The sequence below is a fragment of the Rhinoderma darwinii genome, chromosome 9, assembly GCF_050947455.1.
Source record: "Rhinoderma darwinii isolate aRhiDar2 chromosome 9, aRhiDar2.hap1, whole genome shotgun sequence".
NCBI classification, from domain to species: domain Eukaryota; kingdom Metazoa; phylum Chordata; class Amphibia; order Anura; family Rhinodermatidae; genus Rhinoderma; species Rhinoderma darwinii.
The window spans coordinates 48,778,927-48,798,170 of NC_134695.1; the positions used below are offsets into that span (position 1 = coordinate 48,778,927).

At 41.7% G+C, this 19,244-nt stretch overlaps 1 protein-coding gene across 2 annotated transcripts in view; it reads left to right on the plus strand.

Moving 5' to 3' along the window:
• The window catches only part of PKP3 (plakophilin 3), a 50,014-nt gene that overhangs the window by 21,520 nt on the left and 9,250 nt on the right, over window positions 1-19,244 (plus strand). For both annotated transcript variants that reach the window (XM_075836957.1, XM_075836958.1), the window contains exons 2-3: window positions 15,720-15,808; window positions 16,135-16,799. In XM_075836957.1, coding sequence (XP_075693072.1) covers window positions 15,720-15,808; window positions 16,135-16,799 — 754 coding nt within the window. The remainder of the gene's footprint in view (window positions 1-15,719; window positions 15,809-16,134; window positions 16,800-19,244) is intronic.

Below are 19,244 nucleotides of genomic sequence, written 5' to 3' on the forward strand. Positions count from 1 at the left end.
ATTCATATTATAAGTGGCACACGGTATGTGGGGGCCCAGGAGCTTAAAGTTGTGCCTCTGAACAGAGGACCCTATAGGGATGTTCACATGGCATAATGTTGAAGCTGGAAAAAGGATGACGTGTAAACGTCTCAAAAACACTCGTGTTTTAAGAAGTACTTTATAAAATACACACTTTTTTTTTTACACTTTTTCACCGTGCTTTGTGACGCGTTCTGTCCGTTCTTTTTGCACGTTTTTTTGTTTTTTTTATCGGGACCCCCGTTCACTATATAGGAACATTTGGCATTTTTACGGCGCACTTTACGCACCAAGCTTTGACATGACACTTCTTTTTTTATTTATTTATTTTTTTTCCCACACGACACTTCATTTAAATACACTCACGTAAAAAAGCATGTGCACTAACTGCGTAGACCGCAGCAAAATACGCATCAAATACACGTCGTGTGAACAGGGCCTAACATTACTGCCGCCGTTGATATTCCTAAATGAATCATACTGCAACCCTTTCATTGCAACCCATAATACACAGATTACAACACAAGTTTTGTGTTCACCCAAACGGGGGAAAAAAATCTCCGTAGCTATAAAGCTTTACTAGTGTCACAATGTCCTATGTGTCATGGTAAGACTATAGCACCCCCCCCCCCTTTCATCAGTCCAGGAAATCTGGGTGACAACGTATTTAGGAGCAATTAGTGATCCTGATGTTATAACAAGAAACCTATATAACGAAATAAAACCAAGACTGAATACAAATTGAACCAATTAGTACATAATGGAAGATATTTTTTTGGTTATTGTACAGAGAAAAATTCCGGTGATTTTCCTGGTCTGCATTCTGTTAGTCACTCAGGTTTTCGGCTAAGGCTGTATAACTGGTTTGGTCAGTGACTAATGCATTAGTAGCCATTTGAAATTTTAAGTATTTTTAGCTGATTCGGCAGTAAAGTATAATACAGATTAGTAATCGCTTAGTAACCTACTTGGTGAACAAGAACATAAGGAGTTTGTGGGAATTTTCTAGACATTGTGCAATGTATTAACTAATCTCCATGACTACAGTAAATAAATGCTTGCGTATCTGTGTGCCCAATAATCTGTCCTTTCACAAAATGTACGTCTGAATATTTAGTGATCCGCGTTACCTCCAGGCCGATTTAACAACGCCCCCTTCCTATTAACTAGTTGCTCTTTGAGATGACCATAATTAATAGAAACCGTTTCTGTACTCGGCTGTCTGTCAGACTTTGAATAGGGCGGCATTGCTAAAGCTCGTTCTCCTCACTCCATTCTAGTGGTCGGTGGGGGTCCCAGCAGTGAATATCCTGTGGATAAGGGGATAAATGTATTTTCTGGGAATACCACTTCAATAGATGGGGGGGGAGGGTCTTGAATTGTTTTTGTTTTCTTGCACTCTATAATGTTGGGCTTCTCTTCCTTCTTTATGGGTCCAGGCTATAGAGTGACACCAATGGCCTATAAGGTTGCACATAGTAAGTTTACTACAAAAAATAGCGATGCAATCGCTGTCTATACAACGGTATTGAGTGTCTTGACAATCTCTTAAAATCACTGCAGTCAATTGTAGCATTGTAAAATAAAGATATATAGATATGGATATATATTTTATTATTATTTAAAAAAATTATTATTTTTCACATTCGTATCTTGTGAAAACTTAAAATTGTATATGACGACATCTGCAGCTCCAAATGTTACATCCTGCTGCCCGGATTCTATGGTGATTCAGTGAATTTGGCAAAAGCGCTGCTCATTCATGTGCACGGCAGCAAGAAATGTCCCGTAAAGATCAATTAACCCCTATTCCCATTCAAATAGAAAATGGCCTATAACTCTTCTAGCCATGCAGGGTATTCAGGGAAATCGCTGAACATGATGGTAACCAAGGATCCCTAAACAAGCGCTAAAGGCTTCTTGGTTGATCTAGAAACTCATAAGAAGGGTACCTTTTTTCTTCTATTTTACTTGTCCTAAATAAGATCCTTTTTGTGTATGGTTGAATGACTGCCTATTGAGAACACTTTGAGTAATTTTATATCCATTTTTCGATCCACTTATAGTGTTATGACAAGGGTAAGATTATCTTTTTGAGTTCATTTTTAGGACTGAAGGAATACCAATTTACTGGGAACACCTCACAAGCCACTATTCTGATTGCTGAAGCTGGCCATACACGTGAGATTAAAGGGGTTTACCCATCAGGGACCTTTATGGCTTATCCAGAGGATATGCCATAAATGTCAGATTCGGGTCCCACCTCTGGGATCGGCACCCCTCACTAGAACGGGGCCCCTTAAACCCCTTTATACCTGTCTCGGCTCCCGCTGCCTCCCGTCCACTTCCTTATCTCCATGACTTGCTGAGCTACGCTGTTCCTGTAACTCCAATAGAAGTGAATGTTAGATACGGAAGCAGGCATATCCTGTGGCTATCCCATAATATCCCTGATGGACAGACCCCATTAAAGTCATCTGAATCTAAAGATCAGCCAATGATCTAATGTGCATAAACCCCCTCCAAACAAAATATCGGGGGTGGATTGGGCATGTCTGATTTCAACATGCCTAATTCTTTATACCTGCAAGCTGCCAGATGTGTCTAGCAAAGACGTCTCCCCCTCTCCTGAAATAAACATGTACTATTGGCCGAGCCATGTATGCCTGGTTATGGGGAGTCGGGATATCGGCAAAATGCTCATGTGTATGGACAGCTTGAGCCTGATATGTTTATTACAATGTCTTATTGGTTTTATGACCCATTCAAGTAAATGGAGCCGTACTGCAGTTCCCTGCAAAGCCAGTGGCCGGTATGTGCAAGGACAATTTTGAAGTGGACGCAGCCCCTTCATTCTAAGATTCGGTAGGGGTCCCAACAGTCAGAACTCCATAATCAGAAAGTGATGCCATATCTTAGCGATATTCCATCGCTCTCTGAGATGGGGAAACTATTTAAAGTATTAGCCAATACAGAAACATACTGTCTATTTTGTTTTATGGTGGGAATATGTATGATGTTAAGTCATTTTGAGAAGGCTGAATGATCACAGTGCGCACGCTTTGAGGCGTGACATTCGATAACTGGTACATAGGTTATTATATGTTTTAGTTTTATTACTGTTAAGTCAATAGCTCTATGAAGTCATTCAGGAGCTTCAAAGAAGGAGAAATGTCCCTGCAGCAGCAATTTTCCTAAATTGTTTAAATTGGAAAACTACACTCCTCAACATTGAAAATGCAACACCAAGAAGGAAACGTTTTCGTTTTGTGGAAATCACAGGATCGATAGACACGTTAATGATCTGCAAACTATATAAAAAAAAAATAGAAACAAAATATTCCAAATATCTTGATTTATTCAGTATCGTGAATGAGCGCCACACACAAAATACACTCACTTAGAAGCCTTCGCATGTTATCGATGAGGTTATTAATGGTTATCTGAGGAATGTTCGGCCACTCTGAATGCGCTTGGCACGCAAATCATCAAGATTGGCTGCTGGCAGCTCCCTTTGTAATTGCCGACCAATGACGTCCAAGATGTGCTCGAATGGAGAAGTCCGGAGACACTGCAGGCCATGGTAGCATGTTTAGTACACGCAGGCTGCTCACCGTAGCACGAGCAACATGCGGCCTGACGTTGTCCTGTTGAAAGATGGCTTCTGGGACACTTTGGAGAAATAGCCGTACCACTGGTTTTACGACCAAATCAATGTAAAGCCGAGCTGTTAATGCACCTGAAATGACTAGAGGGGTCCGGCTACGGTACACTATGCCACCCCACACCATAATCCTGGGAGAAGGACCGGTATGACATTCCCTTGTGAAGGCCTCTTCATGCCGTTGCCCACGTGGTCTCCAGACTGATCTCTGGCTATCATTGTGTCCGTGACAAAAGTGGAACTCATCGCTAAAGAGGATAGACCTCTATTCCAGCATCCATTGCCCTCTTGCTGTGCACCATGATAGCCTTTGAGAGCGGTGATGTGTGGTCAATGGAACACCTGTAGCTGGATCTCTGGCTCGTAGCCCAATGTCATGCAAATGCCTTCTTATGGTTTGTGTTGACACTGCTTGTTGCCCTAAACTTGGGATATGACGTCCAATTTCACTTTCAGTACAGAATGGATCACTACGCGCTATTTTTCCAATCAGACGATCCGTCCGTGCAGAGGATCCCCTCCGCGCACCTCTTGCTATCATTCCTGTTTGTTGTTTTCCCAACCTCCGGTACACGCAACGTTTATCAGTGCTGACATCTCGGCCTAGGCACGTAGCGATCTGCTGGAGTGATAAACCAAGGTGTCTCAGTTCAAGGATTCTGTCCCTCTCAGTATGCGACATGTTGCGATAACTGGCACGTCAATGCAGGAGGAGGCATCGCACAATCATCCCACACCACTTGATCCGATTTTTGACGTTTCAAGTGGCTAAAAAAAACTTTGCTTTCAAACTGGCTTTTATTTCCCTCCCCATGCCACAGATTGGAGCTAGATGCTTGATAATTTAATGATTTGCAGATCTTAGCGACCACTGCGATTTCCTCGATTTACATAACCTTACGGCTTTCCCTTCCTGGTATTGCAATGTTGAGGAGTGTATAAAAGCTGCACTTTCATTGGTATTGTGCACATATTGCTGGTTGATCTCAATAAAGTTTAGCAGATCTGCACTTCTTGAGTTGTAACCCACATAGTATTCCTCACATAGAAAAAATACAAAAGACCGAGGTCCATAAGACAACCCGTCCATAAACAGAAACTACATCCAGCTAGAGATATCCATGGTCTTGGGCGCGTAGTTTTACATGCCGTTAATTCAGATGAAATGGCTGACCATGTTTTACATGCCGCGCCGGATGCACCAGAGCAGGAGCCACTCTTATGGATTAGCTCTCTGTTCTAGCTCATAGTGGGGGTTCTTTGTGGTGTACCCCCCCATATATGATTTCCATAATGCCTAGTAGGGTATATGGACAGGCTTTTTCTTGTGAGACAACTTTGTGTACCAGTATAATATTTAGAAGACCTGGAAGGATTTTCCATAGGGAAAAATATATTTCAATGTTTGCAGATATCTTTAGCAGTGTTCCCATTTAACTAATTCACCCATGTAAAACCGGCAGTCGTAACTTAGGCCCCCTGCGTAAAATCTGTAACAAAACCCCATCTACCATGTCCATTTATAATACTGATGTCTTTTTATGGTCAGAGGGGCATTTTGGCCCCCTCAGGCCTCAGGTATAACTGCTACCTCTGCACCCCTATAGCTACATGCCAGTTTAAATCCAGCTGTGTCATTGGATTCAGAAGTAATTCTGGACTTCAAGAAATACCCCTCTCCACCTCCACTAACCGCAAACATTTTATCTTTAACTAGTGATGAACTTGTACTGAACTAACGTCACATATAAATCTATAAAGTCACTTTTCTTAATTCAGTCTGGGGCTTGCTCTAAAACATGTTGAGATTTATGGGATATGCACTACAATTAATGGTCCATTGATTGTAAATTGTTCTTTTTAATCATACTATTGACACTTGGCACAATTACAGGTTTACACCTCTGTGCCTATAGCCGGTTCACCACACATCAGAGGTGTATTCTATGTCGCTATAACCATGAAGATCTAACATGATGCATAGCCCTCCACTAACCCTATGCTCGATCCATTCCTGGTTTTCTTTAAAAGTAAATTGGAGCACAATGCAGCAGCAGCAGCATAGTGGATGAGATTTGACGCTGTGTAAAATTTCAGAGCTGAAATTAACCTGCGGTGCGTATTATTCAGTCTGCAGCATGTAAATTCCTGCTACGGAAAGTGTCCAGAATTGCAGCGTTTTTCATAGATGACTCCATCAGCTAACATTGGGAAAAACGTAGCAATTTACGCACCATTTTCTGCCGCAAAAAAACGCAGGAAATGGTGCGTTTTTGCCGCAGAGGAAAGCCATTGACTTTCAACGGACTTGCTGCAGAAATTTTCTGCAGCAATTCCATTGTGTGTGGACAAGTCAGAATACTTCAGCAATACTGATACTGTGTTATGCCATCAACGAGAGAATCCCTGTGACAAGCACTGCCCCCTCAAACCCTAACGTTGTATATTCGTTGTCCGACGTGCTCTATTAAAAAAAACACTAGTGTAAAAAATGAGCGGTTCTGAACCGGTTTTCACATTGGTCTTTATCCATTCAAGTGCAGGCCCATAGATGAACCCAGACATAAAGATTTACCCCAATCGAGTGAACAATCGAATGCAATATTTTCTTTTTCAATTTCTTACCCATAAATGCAACTACATTTTAGAAGAAATTGAGCAATTTTCCAAAGGAGAATTATCCTGATTAACGTAACTTTTTGTATTGGTCCCACTTGGCCACTTAATCATAAATGTGAAAATTTAGGTTTTTGATTTTCAGATGGGTGGAAGCAGTTTTGATTGAGACAAAAGCAAATTTAGATCATCATCAAAAACACAAAGATGACCAATTCTGTTCTACGACCAGGATGTTGTCATCTGCCTTGTCTACTGCACCAATAGAACTATAGTCCCAATGCAACTAGGTACTTCCAAATGACAACAGTGAATAACAAATGACTATTGTTTTGGTTTTTTTCTATACGTGAACCTGGGAGATGTTGTTTGTGTTTGTCACTGTTTAACTTCTCTCATGGCTGTATACAGTTTGAGGTTGAGCTGTCACAGCATGGTCTCCGTCTTAGTATCCATGTCTGACTCCATTTTACTTAATATTTCCATTATGTATGTGCTATTGGCATGCATGTTGTCACAGTCTGGGAGGGAGTAGCTGTTGTTGACGCTTTTATAAGTGTAAAACTTCCCGTCACCGAGCCAATCCTACCTTCAGTAAAGAGCTTAATGATTTTGGAAGTTTTTCATCTGAAGTGAATGAGATGTTGATGGCTGCAGATCAAGGACCTAGTTCCACAAAAGTGTTCATGACCTTGTCTGGTATGTGATCCGTAGACATCCATCTATAGCTAAAACCTTCCTATAGAACTGTATTGGCTTCAGAGGCTAAAGGAAAGTGACTATTGAATAATGAATATTTTTGCTTTTTTGGTAATAATGGTTTGAGAAGGATATACTGCATTCTATGGTGTTCAGCACAGTAACTAGGGGTATAATTTATGATAAAGTAAAATAACTTTTATGGAGGGAAAGGTAATGTAGTTTGTGTTACCCATCTAACCTGAAGGAACAAATTATAAGAAATATTTGGTGGATGCACTATAATTTATGCATGTTTTCTTACTTTTCAATACCATGTGTAACATATAATTTGGGAATGCTGTATGTATCTCTGTGCGGCCGATGTGTTTTACACTGAATAACTATTATTGGACCCAGTATATTAGATTTGAGACCTCTTTCTTCATTTCTAACTATAGTTTTGGGACCCATCCCTTTTTTTATTAGTACTAGGTGCTTATTGTATACAAGATGGAAGCAGGGTCAGCCAAAACACCTGTGCAGTTTGTACCTCCTTTCCTGCACCGTACTAAAGGGGTTGTCCACTTTCTGAAAACTGATGACCTATCCACCGGTGTCCGACCTCCGGAAACCGCACCGATCCGCAACTCTAGCTGCCTCTGTGCACCGTATGTTTGGAATGGGATGCAGTAGTTGGAGCCGGAAGCAGATGGCTCCGACCACTGCATAGCGGCTGTTCGGCAGCTCTGCACCTATTCACTTGAATAGGAACAGAGCTGAAATACTGCAGCTCGGCCGCTATTCTTTGCCCGGAGCCGTCTGCTTCCGGCAACATCGTCCAGTGCCTGGAAGCAGCCAGAGTGGCGGATCGGTGCAGGGTCCGGGGGTCGGACACGCACCTATTACATACTGATGACGTATCCGGTGGATAGGTCATCAGTTGTCAAAGTGCAAAACGCCTTTAACATTAGTACTTATGCATGTACCAAGTTTAGCCTTATCTAAGTCCTCAAAACTTTCTAGAGTAATTATTAAATTGATGAGGGGGATGCAGCTGCAGTTTCTTTTTGTCTATGAAATTGCATGCTGTGAGAGGGCGGAAGGAGAAGGTGAAAGACTCATCCCATTAAAGACAGAAAATATGCATTTTAAAAAACACAGGTTAGGCACATTATTTCTGGCCACACTACATCTACAGCTGTCAGGGGTTTGGACAGCCCTAGGCAGTAGTGGGTGCACGAGTAGGGAACCAATCCAATATGTTTAGCAAAAGAAGTACTCGGCACACCAGATTGGAGTGAAATTCTCAAGTCTTTTTATTTATATATGCCAATATGCATGTGAGACGTTTCGGTCAAGTTATGACCTTCATCAAGCACTTGTTGCAAATTGTGCCTTGGTTAAGAATTTCACTCCAATCTGGTGTGCCGAGTACTTCTTTTGCTATAAATCTACAGCTGCCTAATGAGTTTTTTTTTTTTTCCTTTTTAATGATTTGAAAAACTTGGAAAATAAATATTTAAGGCCCTGTTCACATATATGTTCAGGTTTCCATTGTCTTCCTCCGCCAGTCAATGGGTTTCGTCGAGGTGTCCGTGGATTTAGCATGCTGTGCTATTCTTTCTGGTATTTTTGGTGGCCTAACCGTGCCACCAACACAGCTGTGAACAGGCCCTATTAGGTTTACACCCTGGGCATCGCAACAAAATCTACGTACTCTTGCTTTTATATGTATACTTTTGGTAAAGCTGCAGGTTGACCTACAGAAAATGAGATCTAGTATCCACACGTTGATAACATTGCAAACAATTTTTAGAACCGTTTCTTTCTCCAGATAAACTTGTACCACATTTGCAGATTACGTGAATGCCTTTAACGAATTTGCATTCTCACAGGGGTGTAACTATAGGGGGGCAGTGGTTGCAGTTGCAAACTTGGTTCCCAACATGATGTTTTGCATCTCACATAAGTGTAATACATAGAGCCCTAAATTAGTATTCTGTTCCCCTTCCCAATGGAACCTCTAAATCTAACGTATGGGACCGAGTGGCTGCATAAGCATTATATTTATTTTATTACCCTCTACTTTAAAATAAGTGGGTCACTGTGCTTGCAAAGAAGTCTAAAAGCCTTCCCCAAGTGTGCAGTATATGTACAAGATGGAAGTTGATATACATAATCAGGTGTCCAGGGGCCCTTAACATTCGCCCATATGGAATCCTGCAAGCTAGACACAAACTATTACATTCTGTAGGGTAGTTCAGGCCTGTATAGTGGTCTATTATTTTCATTACGCATTGATCTTCTCACCGCAATATTGGAATACATAGCAGAGAAAAACCGTCAGGGACTTCATTTACTGTACTGTTGCAAAGAGAATTTTATTTAAGATGACCAGAAGTCCAATGAATTTGATGCTCATGCATAATCTGAGTAATAATTCGATAAATTATTCTCAAAATCTTCACATGTAAACCAGCCTTACTGATTTTTAGAAGATGAAAAGCCGCATTGTCCGACAAATAAGGTTTTCCATGCTGTGCTCCAAATCCCACAGGATATGTTCACACGGCTTATTTTCGGCTGTTTTTCGGGCCGTAAATGGCCGAAAAATTGGAAGCAGAACGCCTCCAAGCATCTGCCCATTGATTTCAATGGGAAAAATGGTGTTCTGTTCCGACGGGGCGGTTTTTTATGTGACCGTTTTGAAAAACAGCCACATAAAAAAACGCCCGCGAAAAAGAAGTGCATGTCACTACTTCAGCCATTTTTAGAGCCGTTTTTCATAGACTCTATAGAAAAAATGTGAGTTGCTAAAAAAAGCCTGAAAACCAGGAGCGGTTTTCCCTTGAAAACAGCTCTGTATTTTCAGACGTTTTTGCTAAGCGTGTAAACATACCCTGAGGGTATGTACACACACAAAATCAAAAACTTCTGAAAATACGGGGCTGTTTTCAAGGGAAAACCGCTCCTCATTTCAGACATTTTTTTTTATTCAGTCGCATTTTTTCGCGGCGTTTGTAACAGCCGTTTTTGGAGCAGTTTTTCTATAGAGTGTATGAAAAACGGCTGAAGAAGTGACATGCCGTTTTGATAACTGGCCAGGAAAAAAACGGCCTGTCGGAACAGACCGCCGTTTACCATTGAAATCAATGGGTAGATGTTTGCAGGCGTTCTGCTTCTGATTTTTTTCGGGAAGTTTACGGCCCGAAAAACGGCTGAAAACACTCTGTGTGAACATACCCTAACCATTACTAGGAGAAAGCAATTTTCACTAATAGCTGAGAAAAGGCTTCCGTTTGCATAGAGGTTGATTGCAGGTACATAATATTTTCCATAGGGAACAGTATTATTGCAGTTACAGCTGGTTTAGTAAACCCATTTAGCTTAGACCCTGTACACATCGTGTTTTGGTCCTCCTTTGCCTGACAGAGTCCAAAAGGACTCTTTCGGGCTGGAGTAACGTAGTTTTACGTACTTTCCTATTCCATCCTGAGGGATTCCCCCCCAAAAAAAGTATACAGTGCAGTATACAATTTTTTTTATTTATTTTCCATGGGAGCCTGTGTGTGACTGTATGGCATCCGTCAAATTTATACGTTAAACGTGTACCTTGGGGAGCTTTCTTAGGGCTGGAATTTCCGAGCATCTGTAGCGCTCGGATTCTGGCTCTGGGGAAGCCGCTGATATCACTGTCCATGAATAGACAGTGATGTTGGGGACTGTCAACTGGGGAGTCCTCAGCCAGAGAATCAGTAGTATTGTGGCCAGGTACTCCGGGACTAGAGAAGCCCCTGACGTCAATGTCCGTATGTCAGGAGCTTTTAACTACGGAGACCCAGGCCAGAGCATCTGTAGCGCTCTGGCCGAGGACTTCGGGACTGGAGAAGCTCCTGCCGTTAGTCCATATATAGACCGTGTTGTCAGGGGCTCCTCCAGTCCTGGAGTCCCCGGTCAGAGCGCTTTCGATGCTCTGGGGTAGTACATAGTTTAAAGCCCCTGACATCAATGTTCATACATGGACTGTGACATCAGGGGCTCCCTCTAGGAGTGTTGCCAATGCTCTGGCCAGGGAACTAAATTTTCAAAGCCCCTGACATCACTGTTCATATATGGACAGTGACGTCTGGGGCTTCCTTCGGCTCAGCGCTTTAAAGTAGCTCTGTGCTCGGGGAGTTTAGGCGACGTATCCCACTGTATGCATATACAGTCGGATAAGTTGGTGACTTCCGTCGGAGGTATACGCCAGGACTCCTCCCGCCGTATACCTTCAACAGAAGGAAAATAATGTGGTGTGAACAGGGAACAGGGCCTTCGTTTGACAGGCTATAAGTTGAATGGCAAAATGACCCCATGTTGCTCTAGTTGCCCCTTCCTTTCCGAAGGTCGAGGTCAAAGATTGCCATTCTGGCAGAAAAATGGCACAATTACATTGATGAATATGACTTTATATTTTGCAAGTACATGTTTTTTTAGTTGCTACAGATGTAGCCAAGTTTATCTTGATTTTGATAACTTTCTGCAGCGTGATATCACACAACAAAAGCCATTGAGAAAGTCCAGGTAAAGTTTCTTGCCACTGTGTATTTAATGTGTTAAAAGTCAAGATAAAGATGGCTACATCTGGAAGTACACAGGTCACCTAGTGCACTATATAGTAAATGGAGTCATTCGTTGTCATAGTGATAATCGCGATGCATCAATAATCGCGATGAGTCAATGAGCACAAACTGCATTATCATTTTATGAAGCTAACCGCTCCTCTAGTTGGTGTACGTATCATTCTCTCTGTTACTGGCTATATAGTAGTAAATTATGATGCGCTATCCAATAGTCGAAAGAAAATATAAATGCTCAGTGGTGGTTTCTGTTTTTGCATGCCATGAAAAATTGGTCTTAACATGCATGGAGGATATGCTGTAGTTTAGGTCCAAGATCAAGAATGCTAAATAGTTAACGGTTTACTGAGCGTCTTTCAGGTGTAAACTGCTAAATGAGTGCGTGTCGAAGTCCTTATTTGAGGCCACAAACCAGACAGTAATCCTTGCCTGCATGCCCTGGAGATATCTTATCAAACCCTACAAAATATCTCAGAACATGGATGTGTGATATCCTCATTGAACTCTGGAGTTCCAGACAAATGACTCATAAGTAATAATATGGTCACTTATCAGACTGCAGATGATCCATCTAGGGGGAACAACTCAGACACTGTGATTTCATACCATTATTTGATATTCATACTCGTTTAGTAGCCCTGCCCCATAGGTTGGCATCTCATAATGTTTAAGGGCCCAGGCAACGAAGAAAGAAGCATTATAAAGTCACAATTGAAGAAAACACTTTTTTTTTTTTTTTTTTTTAAATGCTTACGCTCTTTATCATAGAATTTTGATTGTAATTGATGTAGTATTCCACAAGCCATTACAAATGCTTAAAAAAAACATGGTCTCAAAATCCATGAACAATCAAAATGGATCCGCTGCAGTATAAACCCATGATAAGGTATACAATATACAAGGGTCAAGGAATAAATGAAAAAAAGTAGAATTAAAAAAATAAAAAAAAAATATATATATATATATATATATATATATATATATATATATATATATACACACAGTGAAGGAAATAAGTATTTGATCCCTTGCTGATTTTGTAAGTTTGCCCACTGTCAAAGACATGAACAGTCTAGATTTTTTAGGCTAGGTTCATTTTACCAGTGAGAGATAGATTATATATAAAAATAAAAAAAATAAAATATATATTTATTTGTATTGTGCACAGAGAAATAAGTATTTGATCCCCTACCAACCATTAAGAGTTCAGCCTCCTCCAGACCAGTTACACGCTCCAAATCAACTTGGTGCCTGCATTAAAGACAGCTGTCTTACATGGTCACCTGTATAAAAGACTCCTGTCCACAGACTCAATTAATCAGTCTGACTCTAACCTCTACAACATGGGCAAGACCAAAGAGCTTTCTAAGGATGTCAGGGACAAGATCATAGACCTGCACAAGGCTGGAATGGGCTACAAAACCATAAGTAAGACGCTGGGTGAGAAGGAGACAACTGTTGGTGCAATAGTAAGAAAATGGAAGACATACAAAATGACTGTCAATCGACATCGATCTGGGGCTCCATGCAAAATCTCACCTCGTGGGGTATCCTTGATCCTGAGGAAGGTGAGAGCTCAGCCGAAAACTACATGGGGGGAACTTGTTAATGATCTCAAGGCAGCTGGGACCGCAGTCCCCAAGAAAACCATTGGTAACACATTACGCCGTAATGGATTAAAATCCTGCAGTGCCCGCAAGGTCCCCCTGCTCAAGAAGGCACATGTACAGGCCCGTCTGAAGTTTGCAAATGAACATCTGGATGATTCTGAGAGTGATTGAGAGAAGGTGCTGTGGTCAGATGAGACTAAAATTGAGCTCTTTGGCATTAACTCAACTCGCCGTGTTTGGAGGAAGAGAAATGCTGCCTATGACCCAAAGAACACCGTCCCCACTGTCAAGCATGGAGGTGGAAACATTATGTTTTGGGGGTGTTTCTCTGCTAAGGGCACAGGACTACTTCACCGCATCAATGGGAGAATGGATGGAGCCATGTACCATCAAATCCTGAGTGACAACCTCCTTCCCTCCACCAAGACATTAAAAATGGCTCGTGGCTGGGTCTTCCAGCACGACAATGACCCAAAACATACAGCCAAGGCAACAAAGGAGTGGCTCAAAAAGAAGCACATTAAGGTCATTGAGTGGCCTAGCCAGTCTCCAGACCTTAATCCCATCGAAAACTTATGGAGGGAGCTGAAGATCCAAGTTGCCAAGCGACAGCCTCGAAATCTTAATGATTTACAGATGATCTGCAAAGAGGAGTGGGCCAAAATTCCATCTAACGTGTGCAAACCTCATCACCTCATCATCAACTACAAAAAACGTCTGACTGCTGTGCTTGCCAACAAGGGTTTTGCCACCGAGTATTAAGTCTTGTTTGCCAAAGGGATGAAATACTTATTTCTCTGTGCACAATGCAAATAAATATATATAATTTTGACTATGTGATTTTCTCTTTTTTTTATATATAATCTATCTCTCACTTGTAAAATTAACCTAGCCTAAAAATTCTAGACTGTTCATGTCTTTGACAGTGGGCAAACTTACAAAATCAGCAAGGGATCAAATACTTATTTCCTTCACTGTATATATTATAATAAAATAAACCATGCAATGAAATGAGTCATTTAGAATAGACTGCCCAAAGGTGAACAAGCACTACAGGGCTATGAGTAAAGTGTCTACTAGTGCATGAACTACACCATATAAATAGAAGAACAATGTGACATCAAAGTATGAGAAACCTAGTAACAAAAGAAGTAAAAAAAATAATATACATGACTCGAATACTGTAGTGTGTGTGTGTGTGTGTGTGTGTGTATATATATATATGTATATTTTTTTTGCGTGTATGTATGTGTATATATATATTTAATTCTACATATTGTTTTAATCGCAATATTTTCGTAGTGTTAAATTTATCTTATTTTTTTGCTGCTCCCCGAACTCAGTACTTCATTGAGTGGTGCCCGTTCGCCATATATCCTTATAAAGGAATTGTGATGTGCCACTAGAACCCCTTGTGGAAGTCTTAATGTGTTACAAGGAGTTTCACGGGATTCCTCTCAAGCGAAATGGAATACTAAGGCTGCGTTGTGGCTTCCGTTTTGGCATATCCGTCAGAGGACTAAAAGAATGGAAGTTAACGTTTCCGTCCAAAAACCCTTTGATTTTCAATGGGTTTTATTTTTGCATCAGTTGTGCTCAGTTAGACTCCATTCCGTTAGGTTTCTGTTTTTTTTTTAACAGAATAAATACTGTAGTCTGCTGCGCTATTGGTTCTGTCAAAATTTACAGAAACCTGACGGAAGGGAGCTTTCCGGGTATTTTTTTTAATATTGAATTCAATTGGTGACAAATACAAACCGATGGGATATCAGTTTGTATCAGTCAGGGCCTGTTCACATCAGCGTTGGATTTCCGTTCCAGGGTTCCATCGGAGGTTTCCGTCGGGTGAACCCCGCAACGGAAAGTCAAACTGAAACCACAGCTTCTGTTTCTGTCACCATTGATATCATGCTCTTTACAATATGTATGTGGCCGTATTTTATAAAGATTTTTTTTTTTAAATGGCCTTGTTGTAAATGGCAACCAATCACAGTGCTGCTTACATTTTTCCACAGACGATTAAAAGGTGAGAGCTGAGCTGTGATTGGTTGCTGCAGGTAACAAGACAAATTTTCTGTTAGACGGTTTTGATAAATGAGGCCCGTGTTTATTAAAATGTGCAGACAATAAATACACCTGGCTGAATATTTTATTATGGACTGCCATGGCAAAATAAATGTGTGTTGCATTAAATATCAAGGGAAAGTGTTTGTTACTGCTATCTATAGTGTTTGTTAAAACTGCAAATAGTCTTTAACCTGAGATTACAAAAAAAGTATATAGTTTTCCAGAAAAAGCGCCACTCTTGTGCATGGACTGGTATTTCAGCTCAGACCCATTTAAGCTAATGGGGGTGAGCTGCAATACCAGACACAACCCATGCACAAGAGTGGCGCTGTTTCTGTGGAAAAAGAAAGCAGGTTTTTTTTCTAATCTCACACCCCACTGTTGCAATGGTCATGGGCCTTTTGACGGTTTGAAGAGTGTTTTTTTTTTTTATTTTGACAGAGAGCTACTCCTCTCGATCCCAGTACAGTACTGTGCCAAGTTCCTACAGTTCCCGCTCCCAAATCCTCGGCACTGATCAAAGGATATCTGTAAGTACCTGTTGAGTGAAGTTGGTGGGGTGGAGTGATATTGTTGTACACTGTAAATACAACACAAGTATCCCGTAATATATTAATAATCCAGTGCAAATACGATCTTTATTTCAATCTCCCCAGTCGTGTCAAAACTCGTGTTTCCACTTTATACTAAAATACCCCATTTTTCAGGTAGTGCCATGCTCTCCAAGAATAGTGTTGTTCTTGGAATTGAGAAACCATTGTTCTTGTAGAATACTAGCTTAATTAAAAGAATTAGAAAAAGATTAAAACGAGTAAACTAATAAGAAAAAAAATGAACTCTTGTTTGTTCTTTGCAGTCTCCTCGACAATCTGGGTATGGCACAACGGGCGCCATGCGTACAAACTACTCTTCCCGCTCTGCTGTGGATATTGGGGCAACACAAAGAATCAGTGTACCTCCACAGCAACAACGCGGATACTCTACCTCTCGACCAACGTCCTACCATGAACGAGTGTATCCAAGCAAAAGGGAATATGATACGATGTCTCTGAGGTCTTTACGTATTGGAGATGGTGAAGAGAGATATGATCGTGGATCTTCTCATTCAGGCTACTATACACGCCAAATGTCTTCTGCGAGTGCGGGGCCAGCACTACAAAGGTCTCTCTCTGGAAACATTGCCCAGGATGATGGCCCTTCATGGGTTGAACGAGCAGAGGTGGCACAGACTCGCACAATCCGGGCCCCTGCAATGCGCACCTTACAACGCTTTCAAAGTTCCAACCGTGCCCGCGTGGCATCTGGTTCTTATGGCACTTTGAATTCCATTGCCCCACAGCAAATGCAGCAACAACAGAATCTTGTAGGCTCCGGTTACATGACTAATGTAATTGAACAGACCTCTCGGGCTCCCTCTGTGCGGAGCCTTGCAGAGTCTTCACACCAAGTGCAAGATATAAGGGGCATGGATGTATATGATGGAAACAAAAGTTTGATGAGTCAACATTCATTTACAAGCGGGTAAGCCATAAATAAAATCCATATATTGTGCAAATGAATGCTTTTTTTAAAGCGTTTTACGAGATGAGAAAAAAATTAAATTTGCCTTTTTTAGAGACCGTGCCACTCTTGTCCATGGGTAGTGTCTGGTATTGCAGCACAGCCCCATTCATTAGCGTGGCACTGTTAATGCCTGGCACAAAACATTTGATGAATCCACATCCATCCTAATAAAGAGCTTTCCCAGTTATAATGCTGTAGTTAATTTTTTGGTTAAGGTCTTTTAAACAATGTCTACATCGTTCAGCCATAACATTTGAACACTCTGTCTAATATTGTGCAAGTACCCCTCATGCCGCAAAAACAGCTCTAACCCATGAAGGCATGGACTCTACAACATCTGGAAATGTCCTGTAGGGTCTGGCGCCAAGATGTTAGCAGCAGATCCCTTAAGTCCTGCAAGCTTCATGGTGGGGCCTCCATGGATCAGACTTGTTTGTTCAGCACATCCCACAGGTGCTCGATTTGGATTTGAGATCTGGGGAATTTGGACGCCAAATCAACACCTTGAACTCTGTCCTGTTCCTCAAACCATTCCTGAACAATTTTTGCAGCATGGCAGGGCGCATTGTCCTGCTGAAAGAGGCCACTGCTATTCGGGAATACCATTGCCATAAAGGGGTGTACTTGGTCTGCAACAAAGTTTTTATGTTGGTGATAAGTGTTAGGCTACGTTCACACGCTTAAAGAGGCTCTGTCACCAGATTTTGCAACCCCTATCTCCTATTGCAGCAGATCGGCGCTGCAATGTAGATAAGAGTAACGTTTTTTTTTTGTTTTTTTTTTTAAACGATCATTTTTGGCCAAGTTATGACCATTTTTATATTTATGTAAATGAGGCTTTCTAAAGTACAACTGGGCGTGTTTAAAGTTATGTACAACTGGGCGTGTATTATGTGCGTACATCGGGGCGTTTTTACTTCTTTTACTAGCTGGGCGTTGTGAATAGAAGTATCATCCACTTCTCTTCACAACGCCCAGCTTCTGGCAGTGCAGACACAGCGTGTTCTCGAGAGATCACGCTGTGACGTCACTTCCTGCCCCAGGTCCTGCATCATGTCGGACGAGCGAGGACACATCGGCACCAGAGGCTACAGTTGATTCTGCAGCAGCATCGGCGTTTGCAGGTAAGTCGATGTAGCTACTTACCTGCAAACGCTGATGCTGCTGCAGAATCAACTTTAGCCTCTGGTGCCGATGTGGCCGACACGATGCAGGACCTGTGAGTGATGTCACAGCGTGATCTCTCGAACACGCTGTGTCTGTGCACTGCCAGAAGCTGGGCGTTCTGAAGAGAAGTGGATGATACTTCTATTCACAACGCCCAGCTAGTAAAAGAAGTAAAAACGCCCCGATGTAACGAACACAATACACGCCCAGTTGTACTTTTAGAAAGCCTCATTTACATAAATATAACAATGGTCATAACTTGGCCAAAAATGCTAGTTTAAAAAAAAAAAAAAAACACGTTACTCTTATCTACATTGCAGCGCCGATCTGCTGCAATAGGAGATGGGGGTTGCAAAATCTGGTGACAGAGCCTCTTTAACTAAAAACGGCTGTAAATACGACACTGTTTTCAAGGGAAAACAACCCCTGATTTTCAGCCGTTTTTTTGCGGCCTTTATTTACAGCCGTTTTTGGAGCTGGTTTTCTATTGAGTCAATGAAAAAACGGCTCAAGAAGTGACATGCACTTCTTTTTACGGGGCGTCTTTTTACACACCGTTTTTAATAACCGTTTTTCCCATTGGGCAGATGTTTGGAGGCGTTCAGCCCCTGTATTTTCAGCCGTTTTTGGGGCATTTACGACTCCAAAAACGGCTGAAAATTGGCCGTGTGAACATACCCTTAATGTAACATCCACATATGAAAGGACCCAATGTTTCCCAGCAGATCATTGCCCAGAGCATCACACTGCGTTTGTAGGCTTTTCTTCTCATAGTGCATCCTAGCACCATCTCTTCCCCAGGTAAGTGACGCAAACGCACCTGGCCGTCCACATGATGTAAAAAAAAACAGTGAATCGTCAGACCAGGCTACCTACTTTCATTGTCCAGTTCTGATGTTCATGTGCCCATTGTAGGCACTTTCGGCAGTGGTCAGAAGTAAGTCGGAAATGCACGTTTTTACGTATTTCTATCGTAGCCAGAATTAACTTTTTCAGCAATTTGTGCTACAGCAGTTCTACTGTTGGATAGGCTCAGATTGGCTCGCCTTCACTCCCCATGCGAATCAATTAGCCTTGGGCGCCCATGAGCCGTTGCCGGTTCACTGGTTGTCCTTCTTTGAACCACTATTGGTAGGTACTAACAACTGCATACCGGGAACACCCCACAAGACCTGACATTTTGGAGATACTCTGACCCAGTCATCTTCCCATCACAATTTCGCCCTTGCTAAAGTC